A 24015-nucleotide genomic window follows, 5' to 3' on the forward strand; every position below is an offset into this window, starting at 1 on the left:
TGTGTGTGTGTGTGTGAGAGAGAGAGAGAGAGAGAGAGAGAGAGAGAGAGAGAGAGAGAGAGAGAGAGAGAGAGAGAGAGAGTGTGTGTGTGTGTGTGTGTGTGTGTGTGTGTGTGTGTGTGTGTGTGTGTGTGTGTGTGTGTAGGCATGCCAGAGAGACAGGATACATCATTTTAAAAAGTGTAGAATATCATGGGACCTCTGGGGACAGATTCCCCCCCAGACACGCCCTCAACCGGGCCGATTCCCAGCTGTCTGAGCAGCCTGACAGACAGACAGACGCACGCAGACAGACAGATGGACCAAAACCGGGAAGAAACGGTGCAGCCTTGCAGCTCTAATAAAAACCGCATGACTGCCGGATCACTACAGCACGCCCGTCAACCTCCAGCACAAGACACTTTCACATTTCTTTTTTCTCTCTCCCTCCCTCTCTCTCTCTCTCCCTGCCTCCCCTTGTCTTTTGCAAATGCCCACCAGATGCAAGTGCATTCAAGCTCTCTTTATTCAGGGTGACGCTTTAACTCAGTCAAGCCCGGTACAATCCGAGGTACGTGTAAAGTAAGTTGTCTATGACGTGCGCGTGAAAAAGTCTAGTAAGGCCCGGTGAGGCCCAGCGTTCGCCGCTTTAACCTGCCGAGGCCACCTCGGCGTCTTTGCCCTGCGGGCCTGCGCGGGCGCCGCTCTCTGACGGCGCTCCAATCGCAGCTCCCTCGGCCCTCCGGCGTGGACAAGGCGCCATCCTGCAGCGTTTTAATTAGTTTAGGAAACAATTTTCAAGAGTCCAACAATTTCAATTTTCAAGAGTCGAACAAGAGGGATTCAGAAAACCGAAGCGACACGGCATGGCTGCGCTTCCAGCCAACTGCGTAGACTCGGGAATTCTAGAACCGATTCAATTGTTAAAATTCCTTCTGGAAGACTGTAGAGAGCACTGGAATTTAATAAGCCGGAACGTCGAGGTCCCAATTCATTTTCCTTTTTTTTTTTTTACTCCCCAACATACCCACGTCACCTATGTGGGGCCACCTGCCGATGAAACAGACCGGGCAGACCGGGATGTTCAGCATGACGGCCCTGTCGTGCCGTGTCACACAGGACTGTCGTCGTCGCGGGCAGCATCACCGTGGACGTGGAGAGCATCAGCATGCAGACAACACTACCCTCGTACCGCGGGAAACCACAACCTGACCCAGAAAAGCAGGAACTAGACCAGACGGAGTGGCTGCGTCTAATCTGCTCTCATCCTGACCGTTCTCCTTCCCTCTACAGGACAAAAAAATGTTAGAAAAACGACCTCCGATGTGAAAACTTTGCTGGCGCAAAGTGAAAATGAAGGAGGAGGAAAACCTCCAAACCTGAGCTACTGTAGGAGAAACAAGCTTTAGACGTCAGCAACTTCCTACACACGCGCACGCGTATTTTGTACACATACACACACGTGCGCATGTTTTTTTTTATTTAAAAGCACACACAAGTAGACAAGGTGATTAAAAGGACACCCAGTGTACCCCTCAGGGATGAACATCCAAGGACAGACAGATGAACTGGTTGAGTAACAGTAACGGAACCACGTCTCAACGGCAGCTTATTTACTTCTCTATCAAACAGACGAATGCAACACAATGCTGGGATTCTCCCTCACACATGCACACACACCCCACCAATGACTAGCTGTTTTGGGGTTTTCTGGATCATTTTTTTCTCTGGTGCACAACCAGCCAACTTCCAAACACATTTTTCATGTTTTTATGAGCGTTCACTTTCCGTAAACATGTATACGGAACACACATGCAGGCGCGCGCGCGCGCGCACACACACACACACACACACACACACACACACACACACACACACACACACACAGCCTCATTTAGCAGTTGTCTCTCCCCTGGCACCTCTTTGTGGTGGGAGGCAAACCCCTCTAACTACTGACCTCAAACCATGGAAATTCAATTAGGGCCATTTTAAGTGTTTCATAAAGCTACAGGAGGCAGGCCAGAGGAACGCCTGTAAACCTGAGAGACACACTCACCACCTCTCCCTCTGTCCCTCTCTGTCCTATTGTCGCTCTCGGTCTCCCTGGCCAGACACACTCTCTGTCTCTCCTGCTCTCTCTGCGGACTGGCGCGGGAGGAGGGACAGTAGTAGGACATTCCTATAGCCCCAGACAGGCTCATAAATCCGTCCACGTTGGCCGCCGGCCCGGTCCGAGAGACGACCGCCGGTCCCCCGCCGCAGGTCGCCACTGCTCCGCAAGGCCCGAGGCACAGAAACATGCATAGTGCAGTCACGTGCTCCACACACACACGCGCACACACACATACACACTCCACAGGTCAGGACACAAACAGGGATGGATCAGTTGCTTTGGCTTCCATACAGAACCAATCCAGCACTGTGATCAAGGGAGTACATGGCCTTTCCAGAAGTCCTTATCAAAATGACTCAGCAGGGTGTGACTACACGCTCTTGCTAAACTCCAAACCAGGCCCAGGTGGAGGTGTGTGGAGTGTGTGTGTGTGTGTGGGGGGGGGGTGCAGCATTGTTTCTCCAAGAGGCCGTGGTAGTCCGAGTCCTGCAGAGGCTCCTGTCCTGAGACTCCTCATACAGGAAAGAGCAGAGCTTCTCCAAGGAGATGGAAGAATGAGAGCGAGCATGAGAGCCTTGTTGATCTTTCCTTCTTCTCTGGGTAGGAGAGTGTGCTGTTGAGACTCATTCATCACTCGTTATGTTAATATTAGTAATTTCATTTAATGATGAAATATAGCAGCTATACTTTATCCTGGATCAACATGTTCAAGGGTTTTATAGTGGAGCAGCTGCTGAGTACATACATGGGCCATAAGATGGGGAACCCTCCCCCCCGCAAATCTCACACATCATTTCCAAACAAGCGGAAGGTCTCGGGGGTTCCGACGGGGCGGGGCCCCCTTCCCGCCGCGGACCGCTCCGATCGCGGCCTTCCGAAACGTCCAGACCGGAGAGGTGTGAGATCCATTAGGCTAATGAAGTGACTGCTTCACCGTCAGAAAAGCCGGCCGCCATCTTTGACGGGCGTTCAGATCTCCAACGCTTTTGTGGTTTACGGTTCAAATGGCACAGGAGAGAGAAAAGGGGAGACGGAGGGGCAGACGCTGCGATGGTGGGAGCGCGGGGCCCGAGCGCCAGAGCCAACACGCCGCAATCAGGGGCCACTACGCACTTTAGCAAGTCGAACCTTTTCACAATGAGAAACCGATGTGTGTGTGAGAGATAGAGTGGGAGAAGAAGTTGTGTGTGTGATGTATGTATGTATGTGTACGTGTGTACGTGTGTACGTATGTACGTGTGTACGTATGTGCGTGTGTACGTACGTATGTATGTATGTATGTGTACGTATGTACGTGTGTGTGTACGTGTGTACGTGTGTACGTATGTACGTGTGTACGTATGTGCGTGTGTACGTACGTATGTATGTATGTGTGTGTACGTATGTACGTGTGTATGTATGTGTGTGTGCGTATGTACGTGTGTATATATGTATGTGTGTATGTATGTGTGTGTGTGCGTATGTACGTGTGTATATATGTATGTATGTATGTATGTATGTGTGTATGTATGTATGTATGTGTGTATGTATGAATGTAAGTGTGATGTATGTATGTGTGTATGTATGAATGTAAGTGTGATGTATGTATGTATGTGTGTATGTATGAATGTAAGTGTGATGTATGTATGTATGTATGTATGAATGTATGTGTGATGTATGTATGTATGTATGTATGTATGAATGTATGTGTGATGTATGTATGTATGTATGTATGTATGTATGTATGTAAGTATGTGTGTGTGTGTGTGTGTGTGTGTGTGTGTGTATGTATGTATGTATGTAGGTGTGCGTGTGTGAGTGTGTGAGAGAATAACGCAAAGCAACAGAGAGGAGGATTTTTTTTTTCTTTGCTTTGGTAACATTGTTACTAAAACAGTCATGCCAATAAAGGACTCTTGGACTTTCTCTAAAGTGAAGAAGGATGTATGTGAGAGAGGGAGAGAGGGAGAGATTATGCAAGCAGCAGCCCCTCCCTTCAGTGGTCAGTACTGATGACTGAGTGTTTTGTACTTTCTTTTAATGTTTTCCGTCCCGCTCACCTTTCCTGGTTATATTAAATGGCTTTGGCAATACCGTAACTTATAACCTTCATGCCAATAAAGCACTGCTGAACTAAATTAAGCTGAATTTGTGTGTGTGTGAGAGCGAGAGAGAGAGAGGGAGGGTTAGCTGTAGTGACTGATTTTGGGGTTTATGTTGAGAAAAGCTGGGTGAGGAGTGAGAGGTGAGGAGTGAGAAGTGAGAGGTGAGGGGTGAGGAGTGAGGTGTGTGCCCACGGCCCACTGCAGGCCAGCTGACACTCTGCTCCAGACGCCAGCTTGGATAGATGAGGCTTGTGCTCCCAGCCTCTGGAGAAGGGGCCGTGTTGTGTAAGGTACAGACTCAACGCTTGGCCGCTGCTTTTACCGGAACACTACACACGTGGCGCTGAGGTGAGTCAGACGCCACACACACACACCCACCCACCCACACCACAGGGAGTGGGGGATTGTGGGATGGAGGTGGGAATAGCACTAGCTAAATCAGACACGCTCCCAGGAGGCTGCAGTCACACACACATTTTCCACTCTATTTACCCACCTGAGTTGAATCACAGAGAGACAGGATAGACAGACAGCATGTGCACACACTCAACACCCTGCCTTCAGTGGACATGTGTTAGGAATAGGAGACTGTTTACACACACACACACACACACACACACACACAAGCATGTGAGTAGGCGGACGGCTTGGGCATGAGCTCAAGATCAAAGTTTCTAATTTAAAAATGTGACGAAAACGTTTAAACGGAGAGAGAGAGAGAGATTTTTTACAGTCTAAGGGACAGGCTGGCAACTCCCAGGTGACGACATTAGAGGAAAAACAGGGGTGCAGCCGACAGGCTCTTCTAGGAGCCTCCAGCTTAGCCCTGCAGGCAGGCCAGACACACGCCTGGCAGGCCTGTGGCAGGAGGAGGCGAGCATGACGGAGGAAGCTGCACCAGAGGCGGAGTGATGGGTGGTGTGGGGAGATTTCCGGCCCCATGCTGCTCTGACGCCCTGCTACTGAAGCGCTCGGTAAAGCCACACACAGACAGAAGCAGAACAATGACAAAGAATATCATTCTTCAGGTGCTCTAGCTGCGCGCGCGTGTGTGTGTGTGTGTGTGTGTGTGTGTGTGTGTGTGTGATTGAGTGGGGGGTGGGGGGGGGCCGACAAAAATTATTTGAATTGATTTGATTTAGTGGGGGGGGGGGGGGTGAGAGAGAGTGAGTGTACTGGGGGGGGGAGGGTCCTCCACAGTTCATATGGTTTCCATCCTGAAACCATCCCATGAGCTAATGGTCATGAATCCAAGCTCTTTCAGGCAAGAATGTTTTACCCCTGTACAACTGGGAGTGCACATGTCACTGTGTTAATGTGTGCATTTGTGCTAATGTGTGTGTGGCTGCAGTGATGTTTGGTCACTACTTCAAAGCAATGTCATTAAACACAAACACGAACACACACACACACACACACACACACACACACACACACACACACACACACACACACCAAGGAAGTAAAGGGAAGCTGAAAGAGACCATCTAGGCAGTGAGAAATGGCCTAAAACACCACCGTGAGAGAACAGGTTCCCATTACAAACGCGATGGCACCTATAAGACCAGCTCCTCCAGTGCAGACGCAGATGTGTCTCCCGTCACATCGCATCGTCACCACAGCGGGAAGTTTAACAAAGGACATGTTTTGACATGGCGTCCGTGTTCAACAAAACATCAAAAAGCTGGAGCGGAAACAGTAAGCTCCACCTAAGGGGCACTGTTGCTCTGCCCACCAACTCCCCCGCCCTCCCCCGAGGCTCTGCACTCGCACAGACGGCCACGAAAAGCTGTTACCTTAGCAACAGAGCACGAACTTTGGGTCGCACAATTCCCTCACTGTAAGGTCGGGTGGACTTTAATCGGCCCCACATGCTTCTACGGGAGAACATGGATCACACACCCGTAGGCGCACACTCACGCACACGCAGAGCCCATTGCGTGGCAGACTTCCAGAGCAGTGCTGTGTTTTGGAAGCGACACGTCTGTGTTTGTAGGCTTAGTGGTTTCGCTCTCTGCAGAAGCAACCTTTCTCTTTCTTCCTACACACATGCGCGCGTGTTTGTGTGTGTGTTTATGTGTGCGTATAATATAGCATACACTAATAACCTGCACGGAGAACAGGAAAGATTACATTTCTTTTTAAGTGTCTATAGCGGGACTCCGGAGGGTAAAAATCCCATCTGTGAGAGACACTAAACAAGGACAGGCAAAGAAGTAGAGACAGAGCGGACCCATACTAAACCACCAACCCCCCCCGCCAAGAAAGCCCGGTACGCACAGAGGACAAGCCCAGCGCTCTGGGACATCAGACATAAAACACACCGAGGTGAAAGACATCCGTTTTCCATTTGAGACAGCTTTGATGTGTCTGATGTGACTGTGTCTGTCCAGGGGACGTGAGGACGACGCTGTGCTTCTTTGAAAGGTTCTGGAAGCCACGATCACCAACACATCCACACGGAGTGGAACTACCTGCCAGACATGTGCTCGGTAGGGTGGAGAGGACCTATAACAAAGCGCATCATACGCTTACACACCTGTTAACAAAGCGCATCATATGTTTACACACCGGATAATAAACCGCATCATATGTGTATATACCTGATAATAAACCACATCATATGTGTATATACCTGATAAATCACATCATGTTTATATACCTGATGATAAACCGCATCAAACATTTGCACAGCTGTTAATAAACCACATTATAACTTTGTATACCTGATAAACTACATCATACTTTTACACACCTGTTAATAAACCACATCATATGTTTCCACACCTCATGAAAGCACACATTTTTACAAACCTGATAAACTAGATTTTTCATGTTTTCACGCTTGTTAATAAACTAGATGGAATATTTACAAGCCTGATGTTAAACTAGATCACATGTTTATGAGCATAATAATAGATAGATTGCATGTTTCCGTGTGTTTTTATATTTTCTGCGAGGGACAGAGTTGTTGACAGAAGGGGCACACTGTCTCTGAAACACTACACATACCACACCACCAAATAAACCTGACATACTCTCAGACTGCCACTTCAAAGCCAAGCCAACACACACACACACACACACACACACACACACACACAGATCTATGTATCCCGTATCACTTTCAAACGTAGCAGCACAACACACAATTTAATAAAAGATAGACGCTTAATCTCCTCCGCTCTAGTACAAGAGCAGCCTGTGAAACCTGACCTACACAGAGATACACACAGAGACACACACAGATATACACACACATAGACAGCAGCTACAGCTAACAAATGGGGGGGGGGGGGGGGTCTAAAATAAAAATACAAAACACAAGGTGAACATGAGCCAGGCGTGCGCCCATGGCCCACTGCTAAATCACATCAGGGAGGGAAACTCGATCTTAATTTCCTAATATTGGCTGGGTCAATGAAGCGCAAAGGACAATAATGAGAAGCATGCTGGTACATGCTCTCTCTCTCACTCACACACACACACACACACACACACACACACACACACACACACACACACACACGCACACGCACGCACTGTGGAGAGAGGGGGACCAGATCTCAAGCCATTGAAAGTGATGGGGAGAGCAAAACTGCATGGAAGTCTGTGATGCGTAGCACCAATTAGAATCAGAGCAGGATCTACTTCCTGTTCCTTCCTACACCACCCAGAAACTAGGAATTAGATCGCATGCATGCATGCACACGTGCCCGCGCGCACACACACACACACACACACACACACACACACACACACACACACACACACACACACACACACACACGCTCTTTCACCTGCAGGCCTTTGTCAGATAAAACCAGGTTAAAAAAGTCATATTACATACATATGCACGTTACATTACTCACTGGGGATCTCTGTAATGCACCATGGTAAATAAAAAAAATAAATCACACACACACACCGCGACACGACTGAAACTCACAGACTCCTCATCCACAGCTGGGTCTCTCCTACGTGGACAAGCACACATCGTAGCTAAGCCCTCCTCTCCAGCTCTGTGCCAAAACAGACACGCCCAGCGTCACGGACAGCCGGCGCTCAGCATGTGCTGAATATGTGGAGGCGCACAAAACGTGACGCTTCATTTGAACATGCAGAAAGCAGACGGGACCCCGAGACTGTGGGCAGGGGGATGCGAACAGCATGCTACATGTTCTACACGGCGTACCACGCGCACACCATGCGTCAAAAGCAGGGCCAGAGGAAATCCAGCCAATCGAACATGACGGTGAAATACGTCTGGAGCCCCAGGTACGTCCAGCTTCACTCCATAACACGCTGATTTTAATTCTTTATGAAACACAGACGGTACAAGTCATTGTGTGGAGGCCGGGAAGAGGCGAGGCAAAATGGGCCCAAATGAGTCATGGGTGGGGCAGAGGCGGGGCGTGGGCGGAGCAAGGAGTTGATGGTATGTGAACATGCAACACTCCATCATCAGCAAGTCAGTTTTTATCAGATGTGATGCTTGGAGACAGCGTGGCGCAGCTGGGTTTGAACCTTGGGTCTGGTCACACAGACTCGGTACGTCAGAGCGTCTCTGCCACCAGCTACAGTGGAGGAGAGTAGGAGGGTTCACGCTTGACGTTAATGCCGACTGGGTCAGCTCACGGGCTCCGCCTGGACCGCGGGTCAGGCCGAGAGTAAACAACATACACGGCCCCAGTCACCCCGTCAGGGTGAAGAACGCTCGAGGTGGAAAAATTTAGCAGCTTGACTGCTGTGACCCGAGAAACTCACCAGAAAAGCTCAGTTACTAGAGCGACACAAAAACATATGCACAAGTGTGTGTGTGTCTGTGTGTGTGTATATATACACTCATGTAGGCTTGCTCTTGTGGATACACGTGTCTGTGTGCGCGCGTGTGTGTGTGTGTTAGCAGCATGAGGGCAGGAACTGCTGCTCTTACCTGAGCGATGTTCTTGTTGAGCAGGTAAACGCCATATTCAAAGTGAAAGCGCTCTCCCCGTGAGTACAGAGGGAACCTGGGAAAAGAGTAGGGAGTTCAGGGAAACATCGGTTCCACACACACACACACACACACACACACACACACACACACACACACACACACACACACACACACACACACACACACACACACACACACACACACAACCTCCTACATCTCACTTCAGTAACGACATTAGGGCTGGGGTTATCGCATTTCAACCACACATTCTTTCATCTGCTGTCCCTGGTTAGCTATTCTTCATATTAAAAAACAAACCAAAAAAACCCACTCTGGAGCTGGGCGGAGCTAAGCACGCTGGGCGGAGTCCAGACAGACTTAACAGAATTAGTTCCGAGCTGGAATAGAACTCTCACGATTCTCAGTTCTCGGCGAGTCCTTGAGAAACCAAAGAAAGCAAAACAGGGAAGAAGAAGAAGAAGAAGAAGAAGAAGAAGAAGAGTGAAACAGATGGGGAGAGAGACAGGGGGGTTTGCTGTATGGTTCTAGGTGCCTCAGGCTCGACCACCTGTGGCTCACAATCACAGAGCTGCACAGACACCTGCCGCCGCTGTCAGCCCATTACATCCTAGAGTCGGGGTTTGTGTGAGCGTGGGCACACGCGAGAGTCTCCTTACAATAACAAAACATGTGAGCAGGGTTTATTTGACATTCCTGATGAGAGAAAGAGTTGGTAGTGAGGTACAGGTGGCCAGATGGCGAGCGCAGAATGAGAACCACGCGCGCCAGCACCCACGGCCGTAGCGTCTCGGGGCTCACACAGGCTCCCCTGCTCAGCCCTGCAGGCCTGAGGAGGAGAACGCGGAAGAGGAGCTGACCCTCCGGAAACTTCTCTAACCCCAGAGAGGGCCAATGCCCCTCACAGGAAGCAGAGAGAGGGGAAGAATTTCTTCACTTTCCACCTCCTCTACAGTAAAAATCTACATAACACTGAAGGCTATACACACCAAACCGGTCTATTCCGTTTCATAATTCACACACAAGCAACCACACTCTCTCTCTGTCGCCCTCACACACACACACACACAGTCCAATGATTAATGAGCTCTGTTCTGTGTGAGTGAGATCACACTGAAGTCACTGTGGTTCACAGAACATCAGGAATTCCTTCGGGGAATGTCCAGTTAAGTTAAATATATTAGAACAGATCAGCAGGAGGCAGGAAGTGTGTGTGTGAGTGTGAGTGTTAGGCACTCATGCATGTGCATGTGCATGTGCATGTGTGAGTGGGGGAATATGCTTTGGTCTGAGTGTGAGTGTGTGTGTGTGCGCGCGCGCGCGCGCTAAACCACACCTCCACACAATCACAACCATGCTAAATATGATCATATAGAAACTAGGAATCGTTTCTTGCTCATGTCTGAATCTCTTGTTAGATGTGTTTAATACTGTTTACTGCTGTTGTTATATTATCATAATCATCATCATCATTATCATTATTATTATTGGTGATGGTGGTGCTTTTGTTGTAATAATGACTATTTCGTGAAGTTAATATAACATTTTCCAGTACTTTGGCAAGAAGGCCGTCTTGGCTTGTCTTGAGAGACGGACTGTGTAGATTTTAGAGCAGGAGGGAATGACCTGCAGTCACCATGGAGACATGAACAGGACCAGGACTAAACCCATCAGTCTTCAGTACTAAACCCTGCACCTCTCCCACACCCCACACCCCCCAGTCGGTCTAGTCGGTGTGTATTAGCTAGCCCTCGAAAGCTTTGCCTGAACGCCACCGGTCACTAACAGAGGGGTTAGTGGGAGTCGGTAGTGGAAGGGAGGGGGCTTAGTGGTGGAGGGGAACATATACATGTTCCTGTAAAAGATGATCTGCAGTGCATGGGGAAAATGGGAAAAGATATTTACTGTGTGTGTGTGTGTGTATAATCACCATCCCACACAGATTTACTGCAAAAAACCTTACACACTCTATTAGTGCATTCTCATCTCACACACACACACACACCCCTCCCTCCAGGAGAGATCAGGGAAGCCAGCAGCTGGCCCAGGCACAGACCGTCTGAACTGCTCCAGCCCTTGACCGTGCCAAGCTGCAGATTTATTACCATCCACTGTGCCCCAGAACAGTAAACAGGACACACACACACACACACCAAAGTGCTTTTGTTATGGAAATTTAGAGCAAGCTGGGTTTATACTAGGGGACTGCGGTCTCACTGAGTCACTGTGTGGGCTTAGTGCACACGGATCAGATTCATCCTCTCCGTGACCTCTGGCCTCTGCCGATTGGGCTAGCAGATATGGGTAACCTGCGAACCCCACAGCAGGCTGCTAATTAGGTGTGATTAAAGAGTCGGAAAACCAGCCACATCCTCGGAGACCTGGAAGAGCATGATCTCAGAAAGGTTGTGTCACCCATGACCCAGACAGCACTGCGGATTTAAGCAACACAACAGCTAGAGATTGCGCACTGAGCCTAACCAGTAGTAGCTCACAAAAACCACTCAACCGGGAGATGTAAATGTGGAGAGAGTGTCATGGGATTACTGAAAATGGGTTGCAGTCTATATCAGTGTACTAAAACATCTACGACTGAATTGCACTTCAGGAAGACCTGAGACTCTTAAACACACTTACTCAGCTGACATTTCACTGTCGCTAAACTGCTGTAACTGTTTATGGTTGCATGTACCTAAAGGTTCGATAACACTACATGTTCAAAGCAGGACACGCAGACCAGTATTACACCGCAGTGCAGGACAGACAGGACCTTACAGCAGGTCAAGCACGCTCACAGGGGACCCTGCACTGTGAGGGACAGGTTTAAAGCTTTGGTCCAACACACACACATGCGCGCGCGCACACTCGCAGCGCTCTTTAAGCTGTCCCCTTGAGCCTGATGTTCGGTGTAATGGCCAGAGTGGATTTATGCTCTAAGAGCTGCCGTTAACCATGACAGCCACAGGGCAGGTGCAGCCGTAAACACTGCTGGGCTGATTTATGAGGCTGCATGTCTAGAGAGCACATGAGACAGACACACACACACACACACACACACACTCACCCACCCACACAAACACCCACCTACACCCACAAACCCACCCAGCAGGACAGGGAAATTTCCCTCCTTACCTTCATACTGGTTCTGAAATAGTCAATTGCACAAGTAAAAAAAAACAAACAAAAAAAAAAAACTAATTGCAGACTTTTGCGTGTGTGTGTTTGAAAGAAAATATGAATATGAGAGAGAGAGAGAGAGACAGACAGACAGACAGACAGACAGACGTGCAATATTGCTGCTTGAAAGCTAGTGTACCATGGTCAGTATTTAAGCATAATACAAAAAAAATTCCTAAAATAAATATTCATTTAATACCATAAATGGTTTATTATTTAGTTTAAAAATACATTCCAAATAAAGGACAAAAACAAAATTATTTTACAACAAAAATAGATTTTTTTTGTTCAGCATGGTCTGGCATGAACTGGCAGCTTCAGGTTCCACCGTGAAACCTCTAAACCTCTGGCCAGTCCCGGACAGTCATCCCTGGTCCTTCTCCGAAGCCATTCTTCAGAGCCCTCAGGCTCTGAGGAGGTTCTGTCCAGTTCAGGCTGAACAGGTGGCATGATGCTCTGATCCAGAACCTCCCAGTCCACCTTTGAACGGTGAGGAGAGTGGGTGCAGGTTTCCGCGTAACTGGAGCGACACGGTTCTCTTGGTGGTAGATGCGCTCTAAACACAGGCATTTCCATTATGACCAGATTTGGATCCTCTGTCCATAGATGGGATTTCTCCAAACTTTCAGGTTTGTCCATCGTCCTCTGGCAAATCTGATGCAGGCAGCGTTCTCCTTATAGCAGAAGCTGGCAGTCCCCCCGACAGTGGACTGACGGAGCTCAGATCTTTGTCTCATAATGAACTGACGGAGCTCACATCTTTGTCTCAGAGAGGGTCAGATCTTTGTCTTGGCGTGGACTAACGAAACTCAAATCTCAGAGAGGCTCACATCTTTTGGAGCCTCCATTGCCTGCTTCCCGACATCCTACCAAAACGTCTTTACACTCAGTAAGGTGGGCTTTGTGATCACTTGGATGGCCCACACCAACCTCCCCAAGCTCTTTCCTTTCATCGGTCAGTTAGGTTCTGGAATATTTACTCCCATGATGCACGCACCCACTGGCGCCTGGGGGTCACTCGTTTCTGCACCAGCGGTGTTTTTCTACTGCAGGTGTGATTTCCTTTAAACCAACATATGGAAATATATTAACGTGTTACGTCGTATAAAAAACTGGTTCTTGAACGAAAGATTTCATACTCCAACTAAAAATATATTTATAGAACTGCAGAAGGGATTCCCCACCTTGCAAGCAGCGCCACACATGAGCGACCAAGAAAGACAAATCCTGAGATTGAGGGAGAGAGAGAGAGAGAGAGACACACACAAAAGAAAAAGCGAATGAAAGCATGTGTGTGTGTGGAGGGGGGGTGCAGGAGAGAAAGATGGATGGGCTGAGAGAGAGAGAGAGAGAGAGTGTGTGTGTGTGCATGGAGGAGCAGGAAGGAGGAGACAGAGTCAGGCTGACATTGTCCTGCGCATCTGGAGTATCGGCGAGGGAACGTAAACAAGCTGGCCGTGCACATGTGCTCGGCCTCGCTGGAGGTTTACATTTGCCCCGGTCGAACGGGGAAGACAGCGAGCGTGCCACACTACTTTGGCACTTGACATCACAGTGGACTGAACTCAAGGTCACCTGCGTCTTTATTTCAGTGCGCCCTCTCTGACCCCATATCTGACGGTATAAGCTTAGTGTTTGCTTCAGTTTCAAACTTTAGCGTCAAGGCTAATGTGGCTAACAAATAACAAAAGCTTTTGTAGATGATTTAACATCTTTATAACTGCATGTCAATGTTATCACACATTTGTCTTTCTGTCTCAAACCTTGTCCAGGTATTAAGTCATCACAAACGGCTTGCATATGTGCATCCTGACCCAGTGCATGTGTAATAAGGGATGAAGGTGCCGACAAAATCCTTCCTGACAGACTCTCCGGAGAACAAGTGTGTGTTTACTGACTGACTGTCGGACGAGCGTATAGGAGGTGCAGTTGTTCAGCTTGTGAGAGTGTATTTGACTAAAATTTGTATGTGTGTAGAGTAATTGCGTGTTTGTATGCAAGCAGCACAAGCTTGTTTGAAAGTCTCGTCTGTAAGAGATCACCAAACAGCTCAGAAGAAAAGACGAGCATGGACACACAGAGACGCGCGCGCGTCTGTGTGTGTGTGTGTGTGTGAACTTCTCAGAGGCACATGGTCTCTGTTAGCACCCATGATAATGGCCTGAAGCTATGAAAAGGCTTGCTGTGGCTTTGAGCTCAGTTCCGCTAAGCCGCTCTCATTCTGTCTATAGCGACACAGCAATGTTCCCCGCCTCCCCAAAATGTGGAAGGGTCTTTAAGTGGCCTAGTCTTACGTGAGGCCCGGGCTCGCGCGCCAACGTGAGCGGCCGACGTGAGCCCGGAGCTTGCGCGCAGACGTGAGGCCCCGACGTGAGCCCCGAGCTTGCGCGCAGACGTGAAGCCCCGACGTGAGCCCCGAGCTTGCGCGCAGATGTGAGGCCCCGACGTGAGCCCCGAGCTTGCGCGCAGACGTGAGGCCCCGACGTGAGCCCCGAGCTTGCGCGCAGACGTGAGGCCCCAATGTGAGCCCCGAGCTTGCGCGCATACGTGAGCCCCCAACGTGAGCCCTGAGCTTGCGCACGGACGTGTCAATCCCTACTTTCATTTTTCAGCCCCTCATAAAGAACCGCTGATAAAGTGGAGCGACCCACAATAATAAAAACAGGGTTTTTAACAGGCCGGTCTCTGGACTCAATCACCCAGAAGACATCTGGATCACATCGCCCCTACACACCCCCCCTTCCCTGGGCTGGCTCATGAGCGGAGAGGAAATGTGGGTGCAATGTGTGGTTAGAGCCCACTGCGTTTCAAGCATGCATGATCGGGGGGTGGGGAGAGAGGAGGAAGAACCCCACATTCCACACACGAGTACGTTTAGGGAAAGAGCGGTTAGCAGGAAAGGAGAGAAAAACGGACAGACCGACAGAGCAGGATGTTGTGTGTGAAGCTTCGTGCAGTTGGGAGCGCACACACCTATCCACCACCTCATTCACTCACTCATTTGCTTACAGTGCACCCTTTCTTACACACACACACACACACACACACACACACACACACACACACACACACACACACACACACACACACACACACACACACACACACACACACACACACACACACACACACACACACACACACACACACCAGGCCCCAGCGCTGCGTCTCCAGGCAACGGGAGAGACTGGGTTCAGCAGCCTTGCCGTCACTCTGAGCGAGAGGGCCACGCGGGCCGAGCCCAGACGCGGGTCTCACAGCAGCAAGTCAGCCATCACCCGGCTCATCTCGTGCAGCTCCACGGCCCTGACAGGTTAACGACGGGCCCCACCGCGCAGCCTCCTGCGAGGGTGGCTCGCCTCTGCACACACGTCGTTTGTGCTGCTGTATACACACGCTGGAGGGAGCGGAGAGGCGGAGGCGAGGAGGCCCGGTCAAAGGTCACCCAGACAGGCCTGCTCACAGACACCTAACAGAGGTTGGACGCGTAAACCCCCACGCATCACCAAACCCACCCCCACAGACGAGCCGACGTGGCGTGAGCCAGCTGAAAAGGGGAAGTGGGAAAAAGGACATAGGCCGTAGTCCAACGCAGAATAACAGAGCAAAGAGCGAGCAAAAAACTACCTCCAGAAAGCCTGGAAAGCGGGTTTATTAAACTACCTCCAGAAAGCCTGGAACGCGGGTTTATTAAACTACCTCCAGAAAGCCTTGAACATGCGCAATGTGTGCAGCAGGAGCTGCATCATCCCATGCAGAACTTTCTAGAGATGATGAGAAGTTCTGGATTCGGAACATTCTCTGATCTTCTTGCTCTCTAGATGAGCTCTGCTCAGTGAAAGATCCTACAGGTTGTGCACAAGACCATAAAACAAATAATGACTGTCGCCATGTCCACCGGCGCATCACCTCACACCAACGATCGCTACAGCGCCCAGCAGAACTCGACCTCGCACCGGCGCGTCTGTGTCACGCTGCGCTGCCACCATACAAGGTTTCCTGAACAACTCTACAGTCAAGTTACAGGAAAACAGCACAGGTATCTGGCTATGGTAGCTATGGAAACGACAAACCACCAACAGCCACATCAGCTCAGATGCTGTTAGTGCAGGACAAAGTGGAAAAAAAATTCTGAATTGAATGAAAATATTATATTATGAACTGAGTCTCTCAGTGTGAGCTGTTCCTGTGTGAACGTGTAAGTCTGGAATTTCTTTCTGCAGGTTTTAATTTTTTTTCATACTGAACATTCTGAAACCAACTAACCAACTAAGTACAACGCTTACCGCTGTGGGTCAGTTAGTGTGTGTATGTGATTAGCAGAGTAGGGCAAGATCCCCCACCCACACCCGCCCACCCGCTTAATGAGACAGCTGTAGAGCTTCAGTTCACAGCACACAGCCTTCTGACCTCAGTCACCTTATCAATCTACACACTCGCACACCGTTTTTAATAAAGTCAAATACCCACACACTCCTTACCTGGGTCAGAAGCACTGCTATTAAACACGCAAGAACAAAGAGCTGTCTCTCTCTCTCTGCTTCTCACGCACACACACGCGCAGTACAGGGTACATCCAGACTCAACAACCCCAGAACTGAATTCACCATTAAAACGCAACGTCAGCTCTAAATAAACGACCGAGCTGCAAGATTTAGTCTAGAACCCACTGGTTTCATCACATTCAAGCGTCTGACTCACGACTGCACACATCTGTCTGAAACTCTGGAGTTGATACTGGCTATGAAGCACTAAAGTCAGAGTCAGTGAGACAGTAAGCCAATGACTGAGTCAGTCAGTGAGTAACTGTTTGTGTGTGTGTGTGTGAGTGTGAGAGAATGTGTCCATGTTTGTATTATTAGAAAAATGACTCTTTACACCCCCCCCCCGCGCGCGCGCACACACACACACACACCCCCACCCCCCTGGAGGAAGCCACACCCACAGCCATGCCCACCCCGTGGCGGAGTACTGCGTTAAAGCTCCCAGCATGCATCTCGTCATCACACCCATCAGAGAGCTCGGCTGCAGGCCTTTCTGATTCCACCCATCAACCTTTGCTGCCCTTGTCATTAAGTAATGAGAGAGCGTGAGATATCTGGGGCCTTGTGCGCCACGACACCGTAATCACCGCATAGCGACAGCCGCTTTCAGCTTAGTTACACACACACACACACACACACACACACACACACACACACACACACACACACACACACAAAGGCATTGGAGGGGAAAGCCAGCTTCCAGCAAAATGGTCTCAGAATCCCACAGGCCATGCCCGAGATGTGTGTACCACTCTCCATGGCAACCACAGCATCACGTCCAGAAAGGCCAGCCCGAGGATGAGGGTCTGTGTATCCGCAGACCGAGAGACATCCCGCGGGACGTGAACTGTAACACAGTGCTATGTGCCTTATAGAACGATCCAGAAACCGCAGCATCCTGAGAGTATTTGAGTTGGGCTCTGCTATGGGAAACGCCATTCCGGCCGCACTGGGACCAAATATAGTAAGACATATGAATGCAGTAAGTGCAGGTGCTGCCGTGCTGAAAATTCCAGAGGCAGCTTTGCTCCGGATGAACCCCATCCCTGCCGTGCCGGGCCCAGGTCCCCCAGGATGGGTATAAAGAGCCAGTGCAGAGAGAACAGGAGCTCCAGTGAGGAACAGGGCCAGAGACGCCATGGTCCTTGCAGGACACCGTACAGAGTCACATGCTCAAGCCTTGGTAGGCCAGTAATCGACCAATCAGAAGGAAGACGCCGGCACTTCTTTATATGGTTAAGCAAAGACACACACACACACACACACACACACACACACACACACACGGAGAGACTTTGCTTCGGTCTCATGGAGCTTATTTTGAGTGTGTTATTCGTCTCTCTCACTCAAATGGCAAATCTAGTGAATCTACAGAGAGACAGATGAAAGAGAAGAGACAGATGAAAGAGAAGAGACAGATGAAAGAGAAGAGACAGATGAAAGAGAGGAAGAGAAAAAGGACAGAGCAGGAGGATGAAAGTAGAAACCCTGGTGTGTAAGCTGGGTTTAACAGCAGCAGCCTCACAACACTCACACCCAATCATACAGGTGCACGCACGCATGCACGCACAGGCCTGTGTCAAACCTAGCGCAGAGAGCTCCATGTGAAGCCACACTTCATCTCTGTAATAATCATTACAAAAAACTGGGAAAAACAACAACAATAACAACAAAAAAACAAAAAAACAAAACAGCAACAACTGAAAAGCGGCATAAGGTTTATCTTTCATCTTTAGAGAAATGCAAGACTGTGAAAACACACGGTCATCCAGGCTAATGATCTGTCTAACAGGATGACGTTGAGGTGACTGGTAATAGAACCTTTATAACACTGGTTGAACTGACTGATTAAATTGACTTGTGCAAGCTATACGGACATCTGCCTTCAATCTGCAGCAGGACGAGCGCAAGAACGAAGATGGCTCTTACTCTCTCTCCTTCTCCATCAGCTTGTCGGTAATGGTGTCTCGGACGGACGAGCGAGAGCCCCGCTGGATGATGGGATACCTGAGGGGGATCTGCAGGAAGCAGGAAATCATCAGCACCAGGTGAGCCGTGTAGCCCAGGGCAACCGCCACGCTTCCGTCATCCTTTGCTGTAATCAAGAAATGAACACACACAGAAAAAATGAAAAGGGACCCATTAATGGAGGGGAAACCCCAGGGTACAGCACAGAGCAACAGAACCAGGGCCCCTGTCTGCCAGGAAAGGAGGGCCAGGGCGCCACGCGTCATAGCGTCTCCCCCGGGGCTGGCTTGCCTGGGCCTACCGGTAATCAGGTGAGGTGATGGGCGTGCAAGGGCAAGCGAACACATGAACCCTCTCAGGGCGGCGGCCCTGCCCAGACAGCGGCAGTCCCACAATTCTCATCTTACTGCGACCCGCTGGCTGAGAACTCTAGCGCTCCGCTCGCGCCCTCGGTTCTAGAACGTTCTGAGCTTTTCAGCCCGGTCACGGAGGGTCACACGCGCACAGCCTGCAGCAGTTGAAAGTCAGACTCGCTTACTGAAATGAAGACGCACACTCTGAGGTTTCATGAAAAACTCAAAATGCTGCAGGGGCCGGTTTTTCCTTCCTCTGCCCTTCCGGGTCACTCCAACCCTAACGCCACGTTTACGTTTGCGGCGCTCGGGAGACGTTCTTTTCCAGAGCGGCTCTGCGTGGACCGGGCCTGTCTGTAAATCTCCAAAGCGGCCCGACGCACGCACGAGGGCGCGGGGAGGCACGCCCTAGCAAGGAGCCTAGCAATCAAACCCTTAAGCGTGCGCTTCCAAAATAATCACATACAATCACAATCGCGCCGATGGTCACGTAAAAAGGCCGAGCGGCTACATTTAACGGCGCACAAATAAAAAGTAAACGTGCACGTAAAATATTTGGTTGCTAAGAGACTACAAAGAAGAGGATACAAGCACCAAGCGGATATGTCTTTTAAAAAAAGGAGCTACATGCAGTGTGTTGTTTTTTTTTTCCTGTTTTGCACCACAAACGTGCTCAGTAAAGTTTTACTTGTCTTTACCTCCGGAACGTTTGGATGGAATCACAGGAGCCGTTTTCTGCAACTGAAAGGAGCTGGTTCCGATTCCCACATGCAGAACGCTCCAACACTGAGAGCCAGCCTGCTGTGTGGGACTAACCTCCGGAGACCATGACCCAGGGCCCTGGCCCAGCTGGGGGCAGAGAAAGAGAGCGACCGCACGAGCTCTCTAGTGTCCCATGCAGGGAAGGAGGGTCATCGGTCTAATGCTCACTGGGCAAAGGACAGACTGACGGTTCATACTGGTGCCAGGAGCAGACACTGGCCATCGAAGATTTTTACTGTGCCGTTTCCTCACCTCTGAATGTCGTTAAACAGGTTCCAGAAACATCTCTTCTAACCTAGAGAGACTGCAGTGCGGTTGACCCTCACTGGACTGTCCAGTCACGTGACTGTAATGGTGCGGCCTGCTGCACCCAGCTGCCCGGCGTGGGGCGTGACGAGGCCTGACGTGGAACAAGCTCTGAGACCTCTGGAACAACAGTTGCTCAATACATCTTTGACTATCACATAGCATATTAAGCGCATGCTAATCTCTAACAGTCTAGAGGGGCGTGTCCTGGGGCCGTGTGCTCAAACTGCACAGTTTGGGCAAACGGGAGAACCAAGAGGGAACTGCTCCATCTCTGCTAGAGTTCGATGTCTACATAAAAATCTGTCCCTGTGTAAAGATGAACTTTCTATAACCGTTTTAGGTCTTTGCAAAGGATTTTTGTGTTAGTGTCTATATAAACAAAAGGGTCACTATGTCTGCAAAGAACTTTTAAAATGGCTTGTCTAATTTTCCTTTGCTTTTTTGTGGAAATCCAAATGAAATAAAATTATTAAAATCATATGTGTCATAAACAGAGCAAGCAAGAGACTTGTGTGTAATTGACTGGAATGTACTTAAACAGACATGGGTGGGTGGGTGGGTACCTAAACCTGGATTCTATTACCTTCTAGGAGTGCTTTGAAGTCACGCTTGCCTGCATGAGAAAATCCCAATCGGATTTTCCGCAACACACACGGTGACACATGCAGGAAACAGGATGAATAACGCTTTCCAAATGGAACACGGCTAATCGTCATTTCATTCAGAGCATCAACACTTGTTGTCACAAGGCCTAAAACACCAGCAGTAAATCACAATGCCACACAGATGCCTCAATTATTTATATTTCAGATGCAAAATGTTCGAGTTTCCCATAAAGATCTTTACTTTTTACACAGAGAGACAGACAGACCCACACACACACACACACACACACACACACACACACGCGCACACACACTTGGCATGCATATTACAAACAAAATCTATAACTAAACACTCTCATGCCAGACAGTCAAACTGTGTGTTAAATAAAATTACCTTGAAAGTCTTCGGAGTTTGGCAGTTTCACACCACAGATCACGTAGTCTGACTGATGGTTCTGTAAATAAGACAGAGGAGAGCAGCCCACACGGGGTAAAGTGTTCAGCACACACACCCACACACTCCTCACGCGCCTCACCACAGTCAGCCCTCCCCGGGGGGCCGGGGCTGCCATCAGTGGTCCTACAACTACCCTGCTAGGACAACAAGCTAGTAAGGGTAAGTGTGTGGGTGTGTGAGAGAGAGACTCACCACATCAATGGGGTAGATGTACGAGAGCTCTGACAGCAGCTGACGACAGCGAAAGGTGAGTTGGGCCTTTGACTTCAGAAACACTTCTCTGTGAAAGTCACACACACACACACACACACGCATGTACGTGTAGGAGTCAGCTTTATTGCGTTCTAACAATAAATAGGGGCATAAATATACTGAGAATATTTCTGTTCTTTGCCTGTGATTTATTTTAATTACCGATTTATTCATTCTTTATTTCCCTTTAACAAATGTAACTTGTTTAAATTATAATGATTGTAGAATCTCTGAATCTTACAGAAAAAGAAAATAGTTAGTCACACAGTGTGATTCAATGAATCCACAGTGAGTCCCATAGACAGTGTGATTCAGCGATTCCAGTGAGTCCCCCAGACAGTGTGATTCAGCGATTCCACAGTGAGTCCCCCAGACAGTGTGATTCAGCGATTCCACAGTGAGTCCCCCAGACAGTGTGATTCAGCGATTCCACAGTGAGTCCCCCAGACAGTGTGATTCAGCGATTCCACAGTGAGTCCCCCAGACAGTGTGATTCAGCGATTCCACAGTGAGTCCCACAGACAGTGTGATTCAGCGATTCCACAGTGAGTCCCACAGACAGTGTGATTCAGTGATTCTCCAGTTAGTACTCATGGCAGGGTGAATCAGTAATTCAGAACAGCATTTACTCAGCACATGGCCTGACCAAACCATGCCAGACTGATAGAGAGGCAGCTGTCTGACTACACAGCCTGGTAGCTCAACAGCAGGTTTATATATCAGCTTTGGGAAGCCAGCTTTGCAAACGCACCAATTCTGAAATCAGGCACCTTGTGGTAATTGTAAGAGCAGCTCAATTATTTTAACTACAAAATTACACCCTGCTTCCTCCTTTCTGACCCCCCTGCGGCAGGGGAATAACCCCAATCACAACACACCTGTCAGCTGACATGGGACAAACCATTACCCCAGAAAAGGAGGGGGGAGGCACAGTCAGGCCCTGAACTAGATGAGGTATACGGGTTTGCAGAAAAGTTAGTTTTTCATGTCCAACCAAACAGCTACTGACTTTGACATTGTAGGTGGGGATGAGAGGGAGGGGTTGCGTGTGTGGGTGTGTGTGAGCGTGTTAGTTAAGAAGCAGACAGTTGAGGTACACTCACACCCAGTACTTCCCCGACACACACAGCTCAGTTTACTGATTCTCTGTCCGACACACAATAATGAAGTGTTTTGGTGAACAGCAAGGCTGGCGTGACTGAGTGTGTCACTGGGTTTTGGTGTTCAGGGCTTTGCAGTGTAAACAGTTCACTATCAGTTATGTCTGAAAACACTTAATTACAGTGTTAAGTAGGTTATGATCTGTACTGGGTTGTGGTATTTAGTAGGTTGCAGTGTTTAGTGGGCTATGGTAGGTTACAAAACATGCAGACATGCATGCTAGGTTGCTCTCTCACACACACACACACACACACACACACACACACACACACGCCCTCACCGTTTGGCGGTGCACTCCTTCTGCAAGTCTGCTAGAGAGTTCCGCTCCTCCTCCAGCCTCTGGCGCTTGGTGGAGAACACCTCCTCTGAGGAGGACCAGAAAGAACAGCAGAATTCAACACAGAGAGAGAGAGAGAGAGAGAGAGAGAGAGAGAGAGAGAGAGAGATGGAGGAGTCAGAGAGGAAGAGAATAAAGGATGGATGGGTATTTGCACAGGTGAGGAGGCGCGTAGGTACGCTATTAAACAGCCGTACCTTTAATCAAACACACAAAAACATTTCCTCTCCATCAACAACCACCTAAATTAAAGGGAAAAAAGGGCTGTTCTAAAGACTCGGAAGGCTGACGAGAATCCAAAGAAGCTGGCAAAGACGCTTTGTTTATTAAGAAAATAAGGACACACCATGCCTTTAGCAGAAATTAAAGCTCAAGTTTGGACTTTGTTCTTTCTAAAACGGTTCGCCCTGTTCAACAGTTCGCTCCCGTCTCCCGTCTGCGAGCAGTTCGCAACGTCTCCGGTCACGTGCGTACACAGACCACGGGGCCGCGCGGTAGCAAACACGGGACGTGCACAAACAGCGCAGCTGGCTGACATTAGTAGATTAGCGGGGCCTGTGGGGTCGGCACCGCTTAAACGCCATCCCCGTCTACCTCAAACCGCACGCGGCGTCCCGGCCGTACGTCCGCCCCACGCGGGTGACGCATTGCGAACACAGCTGCGGTCCACAGCGGGGTAGCAGGGGGTCTGGGGGAGGGGTCCAGACGGCAGGTGACAGCAGCGTTGCAGAAGCCTTCAGAACAGACCCGAAGCTTCGCCTTCGTCCTCCTCATCGCTAAAGACAGGACGGAAGGACGATGGACAAATCCGAGAAATTCTTACTTCAATTCGACTCAACCATTCTCCAGCTCAGAAGAGCACAGCGGGTCTCCTGCTGTTTGGTGGTGACCACACTCTAATTTTATGTGTGTGTGTGTGTGTGTGTGTGTGTGTGTGTGTGTGTGTGTGTGTGT

General features: G+C 49.4%; 1 protein-coding gene across 3 annotated transcripts in view; it reads right to left on the reverse strand.

Annotated features, from left to right (window-relative positions):
* uvrag (UV radiation resistance associated gene) overlaps positions 1-24015 on the reverse strand; it is a 72096-nt gene that overhangs the window by 25804 nt on the left and 22277 nt on the right. For 2 of the 3 annotated variants that reach the window (XM_027029229.3, XM_035535563.2), the window contains exons 9-13: positions 23005-23089; positions 21504-21591; positions 21249-21309; positions 18787-18952; positions 9113-9188 (exon numbers count right to left, since the gene is read on the reverse strand). In XM_027029229.3, coding sequence (XP_026885030.2) covers positions 9113-9188; positions 18787-18952; positions 21249-21309; positions 21504-21591; positions 23005-23089 — 476 coding nt within the window. The remainder of the gene's footprint in view (positions 1-9112; positions 9189-18786; positions 18953-21248; positions 21310-21503; positions 21592-23004; positions 23090-24015) is intronic. The other variant, XM_035535564.2, reaches the window with a different exon arrangement.

This window comes from Electrophorus electricus, chromosome 19 (assembly GCF_041902795.1).
Source record: "Electrophorus electricus isolate QZ-2024a chromosome 19, ASM4190279v1, whole genome shotgun sequence".
Lineage (NCBI taxonomy): Eukaryota > Metazoa > Chordata > Actinopteri > Gymnotiformes > Gymnotidae > Electrophorus > Electrophorus electricus.